Raw genomic sequence first — 18,548 nt, forward strand, 5'->3', positions numbered from 1 at the left:
TCATTATTTGAACTTTGTATGTCGTTGAACATTTTGTGGAAGGGCAAGAACCAAGTACTGAATTTATTTCCGCTTTTCATGTTATAATCTCCTACCTTAAGAGTCAAGAGCAGTGGCCGACGAGCTCCGGGAGATAAAATTGTCCCGATACTGTACATCAGAGTTGATGATACAAAAAGCATTCCTAGTCATGGTTTGCTGCGTATTATTCCGATGCAAGCTTGTTTTGATCTCATCATCCCAACAGTCCAGCGCTCCTCATTTGTCTTTTGTCATATTATTGAATAAACACAGTCAGAGGTTCTAATTGCCAGCATCCTCCTCAACCCGCCACAAACAAATCAATGCTAAGCCTGACAAACGGCATCGCTAACAACATGCATCATGTTCCGATTAACGCAGATAAGAATACCGACGAGGTGCGACATCGACCTCCAGACGAATTATTAACACGTACTGTAAAAGTCAACGTGTACCTGCAAAAGTGCAACCTGGCATGCTAATGAGAAAAGATACAAAACCATGTATGAATCATCTCTTTAGCAAAAGGATTTTTTTTAGTAAAGCTTTAAAAAAAATGCAAATAGTGTTGCTCTCGGGGTGGCTGTGGTGGGGAAAGCTGTGGTCTCACTTTAAGGAATTCTAAATCACTTTCATTTTGCATCTTGGTTTTAGTACACAAGGAAATAGCACGGCGAGGTTAGCGTGTTAGCGTGCTACAAGAGCTAATGGTATGTTAACAGATGGATTTCACCTTGAGGTCATTCGACGATTATCTTGTCATCAATTTCAGTGCTCATCTTAAAATTGGACTTATGGAAATGTATTTCATGTGACACAAGTAAACTCTGTGGCTCTGGATGATTCACACAGTACATGTGATCTCATTTCAGATACCGGTGCACATATGCGAGAGTTGTTTTTGTATTGCAAGATGCAATTCTAATATTCATTCTTGATAAATACATGAAAGAGCTGTAAATAGTAAAGTAAGGGTGTTTTTTTTTTGTTTTTTTTTTAACGTTCATGTAATACAGTGATGAAGACCTAATTGTAGCATTTGCAAATTAAAGTAAGATCATCATCAATTCAGGACAGACAGAAAATTAGCCTGTCAGAAAAGTTCCAGGACAGTTTCCGGTTGCCTCACCCTCACAATGCCCCGAACATCTGACAGTTCCTCGCCAAGAACATTGCTCGAGCAATCCCTCCTCACCCAACCAAAACGAGTGTCGTCATTTTGATTCCTCTTTTCCAAGATCAAGAAGGTCATCAAGTTACCGATTTTGAAGACAACATCAAGGTAGCCATGGCAACAGAGCTTTAAAGAAAAAAGGAGTGCATGAAGGCAGCAGAGATGGCTGGCAAAGTGTGTTATAGACTCCAGGGAGATCACTTCAAACGGGAAAACTTGTATGTAGTCCGGATATGAAATCCATCATCCGTGACACCAGTCCGACAACTCTCTCTCACTTTCCGTCTGGCACACCTCGTCTACAATATTAGATTTGCCCGTGTTTTGTAAGCTTCTGAATTGTTACCATCAAAACGGAATTGAATTTGATCCACCCTCGTCCAGTCTCATGGAACTTTTCTCACACCCCCCTTTCATCCTCGGACCGCCTGCTTTTTCTTTGCTTACCGCTCGCTCGAATCCATCTTTGTAGAGGTTCCCTTCACTATGAGGGGAGCGCCAATCAGAGACAGTCAAGACTCACCAACCACGTATCAACTATGTACTAAATTGACATTCTTTCTTTCATGCATGATGAGTTCTCACTCGCGATGCAGTTACAAGGCAGCAGGAGAAAAACGAGGCGGGGGGGGGGGTGGAGAGCAGATGCTTTTGACAGTGCGCTGGCAAAGATGAGGGTCACTATGACTGAGAAAGAAATCAGCTATGCTTCAACACACAAGCGCTTGTGTGCACACATGCAAAACCTTGAGTGAGTAATGGGCTGGCAAAAAAAAAAAAGGCCTCGGGCCAACCTCACTGACACACACAGACTCAGCACACGCTGTATGGTGAAGAATAGAAATGGAAAATAACCAGCGTCACTGTCAACTCATCACTGGGCGGAATAAGAGTAAGTACACTTCTAAAAAAAAATTGTAAAAATTAAATAAGTGCTACGTGACCCCATGCTCATAATGGCTCAGGTGAAGTTGCAGAGAAAATAATGTCCTGGCACGCTCAGCCATTTTCTCTCATGCCACGATGGCACATATGACATCCCAGTATGCTCCCACCCCCCGAGCCCGCCTCGAGAACGCACGCAAAGCCTTTCAAAAGCATTACACCACCGACGGAAGACGCGTTTATCGCGGCGGACACTTCAGTGAGAAGAAGGTTTGATTCACGAGAGTCGGGAGCGAGGGAGGCAAAACAAAACGGCGCTCGGCCGACCGAGTATGGGGCTCACGTTGCTGTGGAGACATTTCACGAAAGTGGGGCACGAGCAAGTGCACGCTGAAGTAAACGTGGTTTGAAAATAGCCTGCGATAATAAAAGGCATGGCACGGTTTCTTCCGGAGCATATGGACCTGGACGTTGCAACAGACGCAAAGTTGAGTGCGCTGATACAAAAGCATCATGCTTGGATGCAATAGCGCACTAGCCAAGGATGAGCATCCTCAAACGAGTGTGTGGACATCAGGTTCGACATGGATCAGGCATCGGCAGACTGACGGCAGTCTATTTGAATTCCTTTCACAGTCACAGCGATGCCTCTGACCCGACCGAGTGTTTATCACAGTGGGAAGACGACACTGGTCCAAAACGCGCGCGCATGTTCACTATGAAACATTCCGCTCCTCCCTATTTGACACATGGGGGACGATTTAAAAGCGAGGGTCTGCGGAAGAGCAGCCCTCTGCAGTAATTGGGTCCCTTGTCAGCCAGCAAATTCATGTCAGCTTTGGTCACATGGGATATTATTCTAAATGGCATCAGTGTCCTACTTTGCAGGTGTGCAGGCGCTCGTGTGTGCGTGGACAGAGGGCTAAAAAGTATCAGAGACATGAAAGGGCTCTTGTAAAATGATGTCAAACAGATATTAACAATATTTACAATTTATGGGGTTGGATAAAGAGCAAAAAGGAAATCTTATTTATAGTGATGAGCGGTCAGGGCCAGCAAGGCCTTCTCTACTGTTTACAACCTCCGTTAATCCATTTTTTTTCTCTCTAATTTATCCTCATTTCGGTGACGGCAAAGGCGGGACTCATCCCCGGACCGCTCGCCAACCAATTGCAGGGCACATAGAGGCAAACAGACAATATTCGCTTCATTTATATCCAGCAGTGTATTCTTTGCATTTCCTAGCAATCATTTTCACAACACTGTTTTAAGTAGCGTATGATTTTGATTTATTTATTTATTTATTTTTTTTATTTAGCTTCGGCGCAGTCATGTCCACAAAAATAATGTATTTGAATCTATCAAAAAAAAAATGTTCATTCAGACCTTTTCTATAATGAATACAAACAATGACCTGTTTGAAATTGTGCTAAAATTGGTCACGTATATCGTAAAGTGAATAACGAGACGGCCGCTGAAGGTTAATTAAATTATTGCGAGAAAAAAATTGCAAACGAATCCAAATAGGTTCAAGTAGGATTACTGTTACGATGTAGGAAGTACACTGATTAAAACTGAAATGTTTGCAGTAGATAGTTGTGTGTAAATTAATGAGGTATGCATCTAGACCAGGGGTGGGCAAACTTTTTGATTGGAGGGCCACAATGAGTTCTAAAATTTGACAGAGGGGCCGGACCAGCAGCCGATGGATGGAATGTTTTGGTAACCTCACCTCATCGGAGAAAAAAAATAAAAATAAAAATTTAATATAAAATGAAAGTGAACAAAAACATTACAACAATATATGTGTCTTTGAAAAACCACAGTATTTACAAAATAAAACATTTTTATTCATTTCATTTTTTTCAAGATTGGCGGGCCGGATTAAAACGCTTAATGAGCCGCATGTGGCCCCCGGGCCTTATTTTGCCCACGCCTGATCTAGACAGATATCGTTGATATCTTCAGATAAAAAAAATTGTGTAGTTTAGATGTTCATTTAGTCATTTTTATTCGTAATAAAATAACTTACTTGAGTAATTTACCGTTTAATTTAATTTACTTTCATGTACTTTATATCCAAATATTCAGCAGCGTTGGTACAATGCAATTAATTCCACAAGCACCATCTTTAGGTTGTTGCGTAATGAAGCTGATGCTGCTGACAATGACCGCAGGCATCAAGCGCTGGGAATAACTAGAAAGAAGCAAAATATGAGAAACGTACAAGATGGCCTGTGAAAAACAGCCAAAGAAGTCCAAGTGAGAAGATGATACTCAGCAGGAGATGATGATTACGCATTTGGTCAGTGTCACTTTAACACTGTAATAATAAAGTGTTATGGCAGACGTCAGAATCTGTACAAGCGTCTTTCCCCGCTTTTTTTTTTTTGAAGCTCCCAACACAGGAAGCACACTCCAATAGAAGTAACAGAAAATTATGCAACGTGTTGTCAGAGTAGATTTGCTCCCAAAAAGAAAGTTTTTGCCCAAGAAAAAAAAAAAAGCGCATGCTGATATTAAGTGCTCGGCGGCAACGGTACAATCGAGGCTCGAGCATTGCCCTCGTACATCACTTCAGCCAGGTTGTCTTGCGGGAATTTTGGGGGTATTAAATATCAATGGCCTGCTGTATGGGTCATTAACAGTGCCAGGAACAAAATAGGGTTGTAAGGTGAGGATGATATAAGGGATAGTTCCTATTCCAAAGCCGAAATTGCTTCTGCCAATTGATGAAAAAAAAAAATAATTAAAAAGTGAAACTACGCCTGAATATAAATTCTATGGAATCAAACAAAGGTGAAAGTTTTTACGTCACAGTACAGATTTGCTTTGATGCCTATCTTTTTTGTTCAATGAATTTCATATTATAAAAATAAACATTATTTTGACTGGCTTCACAAGATTGGAACACTACTCCATTTCTCCCTTTAGTGGTTCAAGGGAGTAACGATTAAGTCGAAAATTTATTTAACGTAAAACATAAATCGATATTGAAATTTTGAAAACAAAAATATTTGTAAACACTAAAAAAAAAAAAAGTTTCATTCTTAGTTAAACAGTCAAAATTCTTGGTTCAGTTTTTTTTGTGAAATAAAAAAAAAGTGACTTTTTGCAGCAAGGACAACTCACAGATGTTAAAATAAAAAAAATATAATCGATCAATATCGGGAACAGAAAATTAGGCTTTAGTGAATTGTTTACATCCCACTGGAAACAAAATCCACCATTTCGTTCCACTCTAGCTATGATGGAAATAATGTCTCAATAAATCGACTAACACCTTTATTCACTGTAAAGCAAATTTCCAATTGGCGGAGATGTGTGAAAATAATCCACCCCTACTTGACCAACACAACCATCATCAACCAAAATGGGAATTTTGGTGCAAAAATGACCAATGTTGCCTGTACAAAACGTGCAGAGGATAGAAATAGAATGACTTCAACTCACTTTAAAAAAATAAAATAAAATAAAATAAAAATAAATACAAATAAATAAATATATATATATATATATATATATATATATATATATATATATATAAATAAAAATATGTATATTCAAATTGCATAGTTGTAGTGTAGATAGGAGGGAATGTTATTGTTTGTACTTTCTCATGCAATTGAGTGCAAAGTGGGAACGCTGTCCGCCACTGACAAATGACTTCTATTTGGGTGGCCTTCGGAATGCATCCGCCACACTGCAAAAGTATATCAACCTGCGGCGGCACCAAAAGAGGAGGGGCGGATGAGAAGTTGCCTCTTGATTCTACCCATTGTTATGGTTGTAGGCAATCAGGCAAATGCAAAATTCACCGGCACCTGAAAACATTTGACAGCTATGGATATAATTTCACCTTTTTCAGTCATTTGTGTGCTGTTAGTTTAGATCGTATTTTTTTTTTTTTTTTTTTCAATCAGCCAGGCTGATTCCAAAGGGTTTATGGTACATATGTTTTCTTACAACTGTACAAACAAGACAAGGGAGCTTTGAGATAAGTCGTCAGCTGCTCATAACACATGACAGCTAGCTGCCCTAAACCCAAGTTGTGGTGAGGCGTTCAAAGTATTGATTGGATGATTTCTAAGTGGAGCTGGCGCTCCTGAAATGTGTCCCGGAACAAGTGTTGATGGATGTGTCTGCGGCCAGGCTCTCAGTCAGCGAGAGGTAAGGCGGCTCCTGGGAATGCTCCGGCAGTCTCAAGGTTATGCGCCCGGCACCAAAACAGATGGACGCCCCTCATCGTAACGGTCTGTAATGTCCGCAGCTCAATCATCCCTCCCCGCTCTCTTTTGCTGTCACACTCCAACATTTCTCTTGCTTGCTGAACGTCCGAGATGGATTGCACTGTATGTTTCCACGCGCCTGGTTTTTATGTATCACACCCCCCGCCAATGGGAAACGTGCACAACTGTAATGTTTGGGTTAAAAGCTCAACGCTATCTGTAACTTGTCTTCCGTCCTTGAATCGCATTGTGGGAGAGACAAAAATCTCAAGTACAACATGAGGACATACGCAATGGGATAGCTAACACCCCGGATTGGTCGCCGACCAGAATGACCTGTGGCAGCAAGTGGGCCAATAAGGGTGACGCAACTCAGAGAGATGGAGCGGTGAGAGAACATTAAATGACTTAAAGGCAAATGAAACGATTTTTTAATGAATCCCGAGTCCAGTGCATTGAGGCTAAAATGGAGCGAGTGCAGGTGACTAATGGATGCAACGCTGACCCCCCACATAGAGTCCATTATAAAAGTCCTATTAGGACTACTGCTTCCAAGCACCCCCTTGAATGAACTGGCTTGACTCCTGCCAAAAGTGAAAAAATGCTCAGTTTGGTCAGAGTAGCCAAGATCTACCATAGCATTCCCAGCAGAGTCTCAAAAAAACATACCAAAAAGCCCAAACTGTCTTATTGTCAGTGTAACCAGTGTAATATATATCAAGACATATGAGCACTGGAGTCATAGAAGATCCAATAATCTATTTCAGAGGTCCATTTGCATAAAAATGGAAGAAAAGTCCATGTTTTCCGATTAATGTGTAAAGTGGAAGTAAATAAAGGAAAAAGAAAAGGGGACTTGGAACTGCGCCCCCCACTGGAAATTAGTACAACGCGCATCACAAAAAACTAAATCAGGTCTAAAATTTTCACTGTTAATGTAACAACTCTGCCTCTATGATTGTGTAGTAGCCCTCATCGGGTCAGTGACACATGGACTGACACAAGCAACATCTCCTCTTCATCATTATATGATGCAGTGGATGGCCGGCATAATTAATTAAGCTTGAGCGGACAGCATGAGCGTGGCTTGCAATATACACATCAAGAGCATTCATCTAGACCAGCTCAGAGTTGCTGCTTGTCTGGAAAAAACAAAAAAATTCATAACTCCGAACCAGCACTAGCATCAGCTCAGTGTGAGCGGTAATCGAGTCATTTATTTATTAATATTGTAATTGAACAGCATAGAACACTGCTTTCAATATTTTCTCTATGTATAACAACACAAGATCATGATCATGACATTAGCGCAAACAAAATCAATGATTGTCAGCATCAATTTAATGATTGTGCTCTTCGTCATCCAGTTTGTTTACCACGTCCCTGACCGGGGAACAATGCTGTGACCTTTGCAGTGATAATTCTGTTACGTAAGTTGAGTGATTGCTCTGGATGTGGAAGGGAAAGACAAGTGACCGCTACTCTTCTTTTACTTACTACTGCAATGTGCTTAAATGCAATTCGGAAGTCGTCATGGAACCTGACAGTTAATCGCAAGAATCAGTAATGGCTATGCAATGACAGTGACTGGGGTGAGCGTCGCAAAGTTGGTGAGCCGATGATGATTAATACACTAATTAAAAAAAATAAAAATAAAGAGTGCACCCTATACACTCTTCTTCAAGTGCTCCTCAAATATTATTCTACTGGTTCTTAAGTGTTACCAATACGGTGCAAAAATCCCTAAAATTTTACTGTGTCTTGTGCCCTTGAGTAACCTGTTCACAATCGTAAAGAGGGCACACACAATGAATTAAAAAAAAAAAAAAAAAAGTGGGCATGAATTGTTCCTTGCTGCTGAGATTTACCCTATAAAAAAAGTGTATACACTTTTTAGGCCACCTCCAGCACTCTCGTCTGCTATGAGGGGAGACTTTACTGGCAAAAAAAAAAAAAAAAAAACGGTCATAGGATGGATGGAGTCAGGGAAGCAGACAATTACTGCCTTTTGCTGCCAGCTATTAGGGAGGAGGGGTCTGAGAGAAGAAACAGAGTGAAGCTACACCCCTGCACTGCTAATTAGAAACCCTCTCAAAGCAATGTGCTCACTGAATAAAAAGCCAGAAAGCAAACACGCAAGATAAAACATGCATTTTACCATCCAAATGTCTATGCAGCTCTTGGATTTAAGTACAAATAAAAAGGTGTTGTAAATTTGATTTCATCTGGTGTTCACCGTCATCATGCAATATCCCCATCCCAGAGAGTGAATGAGGCGAGGGGGATACACTCGGGACGGGTAGAGCAAGAGGCCTGAATAAGAGACGAAGCAGTGGAAGAAAGTAGCAGGAAATCGGATTTCATGCTCGAGTGATTGTATCTCATTTTCTCTCAGCACAGAAGGGACAATCACGCGTTCTTGCATATGGATATACTGCCCCCTGGTGGTGACACCCCAAAAAGCACAAAGGAATTTAATCTATCACGAGTGAACGTCAAATTCAACATCGGATTAGGATATTATAAATGGACTTGTTTTTGCGATGCACCAAACAAATTATTCTTTTTGGTTTCTCAAGAGCGCACACTTTTATTTGTCTAACAAGCAACTTTTACTATATCGCTTAATAAATCCCGATTTAATGAGAATTAGAGTGCTTCATCGACTGTAGGAATTTCCACAATTCCAATTTTTTATTGAGATAATATGTTTCGGTCGATGAAAAATAATTCCACAACCAAGCAGAATATTAGTACGTTTTAATGCTTTACTTTTAGGGTTTTGTGGCTATTAATACATAGAAAATAGAACAACAAAATCCCATTCACACTGATGTACAATTAAGAGTCTTTAACTAAGCAACCAGCAACACCAGAATTGAGAACAAAGCAGAATCACTCAGCTGTAAAGCAATGCCAACCACTAGTCGACTGCCAACAAAGAGTATGATTCAATTACGGTTCTTAATTTCCATAAAGGCCACTGCTAAGACTGCCAGCAGATCTAAATATTTAATTTTTCAACACTGTAAAACTCCACCCCTCAACTTTCAAAGGAAAATAAATTCACACCAGTCCAAAAACCCTCACAGAATATCATTTTTGCATGACTTCCAACTCAATATTTCCAAGCATTTAGTGGATTTGCAAACTCCCATAAAACATTCTGCTGAAGATAAACCAATATGCGCACAGTGCAAAACTCTTCATTTCCAAACATTCCAAATTCCGCTGACGCCTGCACAATCGTGGTTGTGAAGGTAAAGCGTAACACGGCAGTACTCACGGTCATTGCAATGAGTCCCCGAATAAGACGTCATTGAGCAGTCGCAAGTGAAGTTCTCCCACTGTTGGATGCACACACCCATGTTGGCACAGGAGTCCTCCTGGCAGGTGGTGCTCGGACCTGCAGGTGGGCAAGTAGGAGGAACATGAGGCGTCATCACGCAACTTCAAATGCAACTACAGAATTGGAATAAAACAGGATACATGCAGAAGTGAGGTACTCTAGAAACAAATACACAGCCGAGGAAGAAGAAGCAAGCAGTGTCACCACAAGCTACTCGGGCCACAGTCCAACACAACATGAGATATACAAAATGTTTACTGGGAGCGTCTTTGCCAAAAGTTTGATCAGTACTTCTTAATTGTAACTATGGTCCTGGCGCCCATGGTATGGTGACACTGCTCACATCTCAGATATCTTTTTATTTCTGTCCAAGTGGACATGCATGCAATTTTCTTCATTCCGACAGGAAGGCTTTCAAAAAAAGTTTTATCCGAGTAAAACTTCGAACGCCGCATTCTCGCGGTGAACAAGCAAGACGAAACAGCAAGAAAACATTTACTATTTATAATGACAAAATATATTGCATATACTCACAAGAATTTAATAGGAATTTTTTAAGAGCATAAATGCTGTACTGTGCATGAGGTACGTTAATCGAAAACTATCTTTAGTATTGACTTGTTTACATTTTGATGATGTCAATAATAATCACAAAATACAGTACAGTCACTTTTGTCCTGTTTTAACATTTTGTAAAAATTCCTACTAAATCCGAGTGAGAACAAGCTTTCCTCTCAATTAGCTTTTCTCAAAGACTTTTACTTTGAGAATACACAATGAACATTTAGACATCAGACTTAAGAATTAATGAGACACATGAGAGAGAAACAAAAAAGAACACAGTGCATATCTAGTATGCACTTTAAGCCGAAAAAAAAAAGGTATGCAAAGTGAAACTGGATGTGTGTTTAGTATCCGCCAACACCAAACAAACGCTCACTCTTTTTTTTTTAATACATTCAAGTATACACAGTGGGTTCAATAAGACGAACAAAACTCCTCTAATCAGAATCCAAACAGACACGGGATGAAAACCCAGTCAAAACCTAAAAGTGAGATAAACAGTAATGACAGTGAAATAAAAACAAAAGAATCCAAGGAATGGAAGACAAATGCAAGTCAACATTATTAAAGAACACATTGAAAGTGGAACACAGCAAGTTTTGCCACGTGAAAGTGCAGTACAGTGGAATGTTTTGGAGGTCACATGTATTTCTTTAAAAGTGTAATTATAGGTGCGAATCTTTTTTTTTTTTTTTTAGTCTAAAGCAGTAGGCTGCGTGCTCTCTGAACTCCAGATCTCGCCGTCATCGGTCAATGATAAACTGATCCATCACCATTGCCGTACAAATGTCAGACTCATTGATCAATGATTGCCATTGTTTGTGAGACACGTTGCCTCTTAGTCATAAGGCGAATATTTCTTAATTGAGTCATCATCGTATAATGACATGTACTTTGAACTGCTTCTAATTTATTGATGACCATATTTTCCGAACTCGTAGGTGTAATGATGACCACTTGAATCAGGTCTATATTTAAACCAAAATTAATCTACACGACTAAGTATGGATGTACGGCTGCTATTTCAGCAAACACACAGTGCGTCATCACTTGTTCTCTCACAGGCCCCCCATTTGGTTTTCAGAGAGCACGTCACCTCTGCAACACACAGGGGCAAGATTGCCATGGTGACACCCATGATGCATTGCACACTGCAGACTTTCAGGCAAGCAGGCCTCCAAGAAACGGACTTTAGCCCTCTACCTTGCAGGTCAGCTTTGGTGAAACCAACTTTGTAAGAGCAGGAAAAATATTGTTGTCGTTTAAAAAAAAAAAAAAAGAAAGAACAGAGCGGGAAAACCAAAGGTAAGATGTTAGTAGAGGAACAGTATTGCTAAGTGTACTCAGAACTTGAAGAAAGCCTTTCTATACAGTCAAATGCACTGTATACTAGTCCCAATATTCAGCCCTATGTTTTTTTTCTAAATAAAGGCAGTACTTTTTTAGGATGTCTCCCTCGAGAGCAGGTGTGGGCAAACTACGACCCGGGGAACGCATGCAGCCCATTAAACGTTTTAATCCGGACCGCCAAACTTGAAAAAAATTAAATGAATAAACCTTGTTAATGTTTTATTTTCTAAATACGTATATTGTTGTAATGCTTTTGTTCACTGTCATTTAAAATTATATGTATTTTTTTTTCTCTGATGAGGTGAGGTTACCGAAACACTCCATCCTTCTGCTCCTGGTTGGGCCCCTCTGTCAAATTTTAGAACCCATTGTGGGCCGCCAATTAGAAAGTTTGCCACGCCTGCTCTAGAGGCACAGAATCGCACGCATTTGGATGTTTCAAAGCATGAACCCCCCTGGAAGCATACCATTATTAACGAAAACTGCGGTCTTCAATCCTGTTCCTTGAGGTTCACTGTCCTGTCTGTCTTCAATCTCATTTTTATCAGACGTGTTGCATGGTGAGTGATGGAAAACATGCAGGACTGCAGCTCTTCCAGGAACAGGATTGAAGATGCCCCATTGTAGCCAGTAATTGTATACTTCCATGTGGTTCATGCTTTGAAACATCCAAATGCCTAGGACTCAATACCTCTAGAGGGCGACATACTAACAAATTACGGCCTTTATTTAAATAAAAATAAACAATATGAGTGATTATTGAGGCTAGTGTACAGTGCATTTTAATGTATATAAGGAACAGGATTGAAAGCCCCTGGGCTACAACATAAAAACAACAAGGAATAAGAGCTAACTATTCTCAATGTATGACTGAATTACTGTGCTCGAATTAGCTTTAATTTGTACTAAGATTTTTTTATTTAGTAAATATGTACTTTTAGCAAACAAGATAAAAATGGGGAAATTATACAAGCAGAATATTTCAACAATGAACAGAAGCAGGAGGAGTAAAGTAAAGCAGCATTAAAAGAGAGCTTTAAGGCTTCCGGAAAATAAAGAAAAACATTCTAATTAGGCAGATCATTTTTGTTACAAGCTACAGGCAATTTGTACCTTCACAGCCCCGTTCAATCTGCCCACTGCGGAAAAGGGCATCGCTGATGAGGTCGGGCAGGCGGCCGTTGAGGTCAACTGAGGCCAAACAACCCTGGAAGCCTTCACGAGACACCACCAGCTTCGGGAGGTTCTGATACATGTTGGGTCCCAGACCTCCGACGAACAGATCACCTAAAACAAGATATAGAGGAAGAAGGCAAATGAGCGTCATTAAGTGTGAGCATAGATTCACTAAACAATACACTGGGGAGATGGCGAGAAATTGTTTGGTCTTGCTTTGCACTGTCCCACGACAATTATGCACAAACATAATAATTACAATGAAATTAAACTTCATTAATTTAACTTGAAGTGATGCATAAATGCGGACCCTGAACTGATCGCGAACCAATCGCATTGCTTAATGTCCACATCTTCGGGCTACACTGCACTTATTTTAGGTTCCATTAATATTCTTTGATTTTACAACTTTTAACAAAGCAGGTAAAGATTACCTTTCAAATCAAGGTTCTTTGCTCCGTTGACATTCTGGGTGACTGACTTGGAGTCCACTTTGAGTGTGTGTGTGTTGGAGGCATCTCGTGTGATCACCACATTGTGCCACTGGTTATCATTCAGCGGGTTGTCACTATTCCCCTTTAAGAGACTTGGGCCATTCCCAAGGTCAAACACGTAGTGGATGAATCTGTGGTACAAGCGGCGTGGGATGAATGATCCATTCCTCAAATCAATTAAACGACAATGGTAGAAACACAGTATGCGATGAGAATCTTAAAGGGGAAGTCAATCCCCAACAATTCTTTGCAATACAATTTTCGATACACCTTTGCAAGTCTAAAAATAGCATTGTGAATGATTTTTTGTTTGTGGAATATGAGTTGAGCAAAAAATTCACCAGGTTTTAGCCCTCTTGTTTGGCGGCCATTTTGTCGACTAAAAATGACATCACACTCACGGCTCACCTGTTTACTGAAGATGAGCCATGGTTGGTTGTTAGCTGAGAAGTGAGCAACTGTGATGACATTTTCAGTCAATATAAGTGTCAAAATGGCCGCCCCTTGGCTGGGAACGGATGGATTTTATTTCGTAACTCATATATTCCGCAAAGAATGTCATGTTTTGACATAGAACATATTCTTGTAAAGAAAATTATTGGGTTGACTTCCCCTTTAAGAAGGTCAAATAATCAACTATGTAATAATAACGTAATAATCCTCTATGGACGCTTGTCGCACTCACCCTTTGACCAGTTCGACAGCAATAAAGTCACTCCCGTCGCCGCTGTTAAAAAGGATGAAGCCATCGGGAGAGGTGGTTTTGAATTGAAAGAAAAGGTGCATTGTGGTGTACGCCTGCAGAGTGGCCAAGCCCAGATAGCTGCCCTTGGTCTTGAAAGTCACTGGGTCGGCGATGATGAAGCGCATGCCAAAACGGGCGTTGAGCTCGCAGAAGTCGATGTCTCCATTCTTACACATGTCGATGTACTGCATGCCGTTGAACTTGAGGCTCTGAGGGGGTCGCGAAGCATAAAACATTTAATCTGCACTACAAAATAAATGAATAACATAAAGCAGCATTGTTTTAAAGAATTGGACGATACCTGCAGGTGTCCTATAAATGAAGACGGTGCAGAGGACACAAAGCGCCTTTCAGTAAGGATGCCGGTCTCCACATTGTTGAACTCTAGACGAGTGTGATCTCCTGCCATCTGGCCTAAAATTTAACCGCAAGAGCATAAGATTCGAAAAGTACGATCCAGCAAGGATTGCGTGTCGTAAGAGTAGAAGAATTGAAATAAATAATACTGAACGTCATGTTTATACCTTCAGCCATGTCGTCATCCACAATGAGTTTGATGTTTTTACCGCGGCGGACAACTCGCACCGAGTGCCAGTCGTTGTCGTTGAGCTTTTGTCCGGCATAAAGAGCCTCAGGACCTTTGCCTGAAGAGGACCGTTAGTTAGTCAGTTGGTTAGACAGCGGCGCAACAAGCAAAACAAATATTCATCGCATTTAAATAAGATTAAATTTATAATAATTTGAATTCCTTTTGGGGGGAGAATTTGGAAAATGATAGACTTTTTCAGTAAAGGCCGAGGCCCATTTGCTGTTACTCACACAAAAACTCCCGACTAAAAGAAGATTAAATTAATAATCCCTTATCGCCATCTTCTATCCAGTTAGCACATTACCGTCAGTGATCTCGTTTAATTGCATCGCTCCATTCCCAAGTGCTCACCCTTGTTTCAGTCAGATGACAAACGTCAGATTATCATAACATGAATAGTTAATAAGGAAAGCAGTCAGGGAGTCAAAGGGACATTAGTATCGCCGAACGTTAGAGGGAGCGCTTGTACCGCTCCAAGAGTTTATTGACGCTTTGGACTCAATGTCACACACAGGTATTCATTTCATTAATTTAAGCCTCCGCACTTGAATTTTAATCACTGTTGGATTATGGCGTTTTCATTTTAGAATGGAAAGAGGACCATAACTGTTGCCTACGTGTTTAAATACCTCATTAAAAAAATAAATAAATAAATAATTATAGATATATATATATGTGAAAAATCTGAACTCCTCATCACGTCCTTTTAAGATATAAATAAAAACCAAAGTAGAATTCTTGTCTTGAGTAACAGCGTGTTCACAGCAACTGTATATTAAATACAGTGTGTTGATAAAGATGGTACTGTAATTAGTGCAATCAAATTGTTTAAAAAAAAAAAATGCAGAGTTATTATACAAAGCATACAGGGAACTATTAAATAGTAGTCTCCTGAATTAATTCCTGAAATGGGCCGTTTAAAATATATGGAGAACATTAAGTCAGATTTGCATAACTTTGATCTCTGGCTATTACTTCTCCCCCTCTTATCTGTGAAATCCTCTTATCAGTCCCCCGCATGCACACATCTTAGCCCTTTTTGCAACTGGCACACGGCCTTTTCTAATCAAACATTTATCGAAGGAAGGCTCGGGAAGAAGAATGTTGACTTACTGGTGTTACAGTTTATCCTGACACAGTCTAGATGGGGAGGGGAGAATAAGTGACAGATGAATTTGCATCCTTCAAAGTTACAGCTGCAGACATCCAAGTGCAAGAGAAAGCCACCTTCTGGGGACGGTCACATGATGCCAGCGGCCATTTAAATTGGTCTAAGCAAAAACATTTTGGAGTACACAATAATGGGATATGATGGTAGTTTCCAGTTTAGTTCCACTTCTAATATCAGCTAGGCAACATCAAAATATCCGGCGGCAATATCCACTGAAAATCTGCTCGGAATTTAATGGCCATAATTTCACAACCTAGCAATAGAGGTCAATGATTGTCATAATGATCGACTATGTAACAAAAAAAAAAGAAAAATTACGCTGATTGATGTACTGTTATGACATATCATGAAAATTGCACCTCAAATTGGAGAGTACAGGTTGAAATTCATGTGACCAGGCAGGTCATGTGCCGTCAACCGCAACAGAAAAGTGGGAGCAAACACCCTCGAGCCACGCAGCACCGACACCTTACAGAAGGCATGTTGACGCCGATTCCGAGGGGACTGTGGAGGGCAAACTGGGGTCAAACTAAATTTTTGCAGGAATGGGAGGAATTTGAGTGTTCAAATTAGGAGAATAAAAAAAGTGGCTAATGGCTACGTATCGCATTAGCGAGATTAGCGTCTACAATCGGTGTATCATCGATATAACGTGTCACACATGCCCCGTCTGTAGGTGCGCTGGGTGCTGTGGCATCGAACTGTTTGTCAGGCGGGCCGCAGGCTCGGGGCCTTTGAAGGGGTGAGTGCCATCTTTGAGCAAGGCATGGGAGATGCTTAAACTAAACCAAGAGAGTCATGGATGAATCTGCCATAATGAGGATTCCAAAAAGAAAAAAAAAAATTTGAAAAAAAAATAACAGACCCACACATCAAGAATGCAGACCAATGTGGCAGCGCTAAATGTTTCCCGCAATAGATCATCTACAATGTAGCAAAGAAATATGAGATCATTGCCTAAGCTTTCAAATGAAAATCGAGATGAAAATAAGAAAATGACTGATTTGGTGCCATGGGCAGCAGCAGACGAAAGAGTTAAGTGTTAGATTAGTGAATAGAACAAAGACAAGGCCAGAAAAAGAATACAGCCCAAGCAAGTCAGAAAAACATGCAACTACAAAAATTGGTTTAGTATGTGTTAGGCCTGATTTTACGTCTGCACCAAAAAAATAAATAAAAAAGGCAAGACGAAAGAAAATGCATGAACAAAAATGCTTTCCCCTGAAGCCAGTAGAGGTCAGCCTCCAGGGGTGGGGGAATGGGGCTGTATACGATACCTAAGTTGACCGTCAGTTTGACCCTCCCGCTGTCCAACTCCAGTCGCAGCGTGTCTGCTGACTCGCGGGATGTGGCTGCCATGAGCAGACCGAACGCCCTTTGGGACATGAAGCGAAGTGAGACATCCTCCGCTTCTGTGTGCACCACGTTTGGGATCACCACCTTCATGTACATGCTGCCGTCGTAGGACAGGATGGATGCCTCTGTTGGGGGAAGGGGGGTTTAACACAATTTGAATCAGAAACATACCGAACAGCTTCAAAGACACGCATGCAGTTTTAAAAAAAAATAATAATAATAATTAAATAAATTAAAAAAAAATCACAATGATATCCCCTTCCAAAACATCTAACTATACCTGATCTAACCCCATCCAACCTAAAGAGAACGATAGAGACGCAGCTTGGCACAGTTTAAAATAACCATTTTGCGCCGTTGTGGGTGTGAACACAATGACTTGATTCCCGACCAAAGAAAGTCTTTTGGTGCTTGAGTTGGCAGAAAGAGAAACTCATTTGTCCAAGAGGCAAGGTACACCTTGGACTGGTTGCCAGCCAATCACAGGGCTTATTCATTTTTTTCCCCCCACAATATTAACAAATTGGACTAGTGACCCGCAATGGTTTCTAGTCATTCTTAGAGTGTCCACTTGATGTGGGGATCGGCAAGAACGCAGATATTATCATCATGTTTGCTTCAATTGTTTTTGTGGCAGGTTTGTTTTGGGTGCAGACACTAAATTAAATCAACCAGGTTTGCGATGAAAGCGACACTACAACAATACACTCACACACTCGATAAATCGGGAAACGCAAATGATCAAATTGTAAAGTTGGCGCATCCATTCATGCATTTCCCTGATCTTTTGTCATTGTGAGACACGGATACTTGTCCCACATGCACGGTGGCAGCATTATTCATCATCCGGCACATGGCAGGCCAATGTCTGGCAGCTTGGGGCTGTAATGCGCTCACGTGCTGCTCAGTGTGCGGAAAATTAAATCATCATGCCACTTCCTCCCCTTCTTCCTCAGCAATATCCCTCTGCAGCGTTTTGTTTGTGTCTTTGCTCTAATTGTGCAGTATTTCGGGGGGGGGGGGGGTTTGTCAACGCCAAATAGAAGCAATTAGAAATGACTCCAACATCAAACACATGATGAAGTTTCTAAGGCGCTTGGATGGAATGTTCTGTTTACTTAGGTCTCTTAAGGAAAGAGATTGAAATGGGTATCCAATTATAAAATACCGATTTCAATACCGCAGCTCTTAAAAGGGCAAAAACACAGATCATCATTTGGTGGTGTCAGGAAAACCGGACCAGGTGATTATAAGGGTTTTTAAAAGTCACAAAACCAAAGTGAGAATCTTCTTCCAGGAAACCAACTTTATGTATCAGAGAAAACTACAAACCAAAGACAATTAAAAAATGATTAGTGTTATTGCATTTTGGGTCAGTGAAATATCAAAATGATAGGTTGCAAAATTCAGTGTGCCATTTTTTGGGGTTTGGGCTTTTACATTGG

General features: G+C 40.6%; 1 protein-coding gene across 13 annotated transcripts in view; it reads right to left on the reverse strand.

The window, feature by feature from the left end:
- nrxn3b (neurexin 3b) overlaps positions 1–18,548 on the reverse strand; it is a 196,645-nt gene that overhangs the window by 93,847 nt on the left and 84,250 nt on the right. For 8 of the 13 annotated variants that reach the window (XR_015840150.1, XR_015840151.1, XM_088286175.1 and 5 more), the window contains 9 exons: positions 17,025–17,228; positions 15,690–15,716; positions 14,512–14,631; positions 14,289–14,401; positions 13,928–14,196; positions 13,183–13,373; positions 12,686–12,859; positions 11,426–11,452; positions 9,596–9,715 (listed from right to left, as the gene is read on the reverse strand). Coding sequence is in view for 10 of the 13 variants with exons in the window: in XM_088286175.1 (XP_088142301.1) it covers positions 9,596–9,715; positions 11,426–11,452; positions 12,686–12,859; positions 13,183–13,373; positions 13,928–14,196; positions 14,289–14,401; positions 14,512–14,631; positions 15,690–15,716; positions 17,025–17,228 (1,245 nt within the window). In the remaining 3 variants the exon portion in view is untranslated. The remainder of the gene's footprint in view (positions 1–9,595; positions 9,716–11,425; positions 11,453–12,685; positions 12,860–13,182; positions 13,374–13,927; positions 14,197–14,288; positions 14,402–14,511; positions 14,632–15,689; positions 15,717–17,024; positions 17,229–18,548) is intronic. The other 5 variants (XM_088286177.1, XM_088286172.1, XR_015840152.1 and 2 more) reach the window with 3 other exon arrangements.

Source organism: Idiotropiscis lumnitzeri, chromosome 21 (genome assembly GCF_059441095.1).
Source record: "Idiotropiscis lumnitzeri isolate Australia: NSW breed Sydney's pygmy pipehorse chromosome 21, RoL_Ilum_1.0, whole genome shotgun sequence".
Classification (NCBI taxonomy): domain Eukaryota; kingdom Metazoa; phylum Chordata; class Actinopteri; order Syngnathiformes; family Syngnathidae; genus Idiotropiscis; species Idiotropiscis lumnitzeri.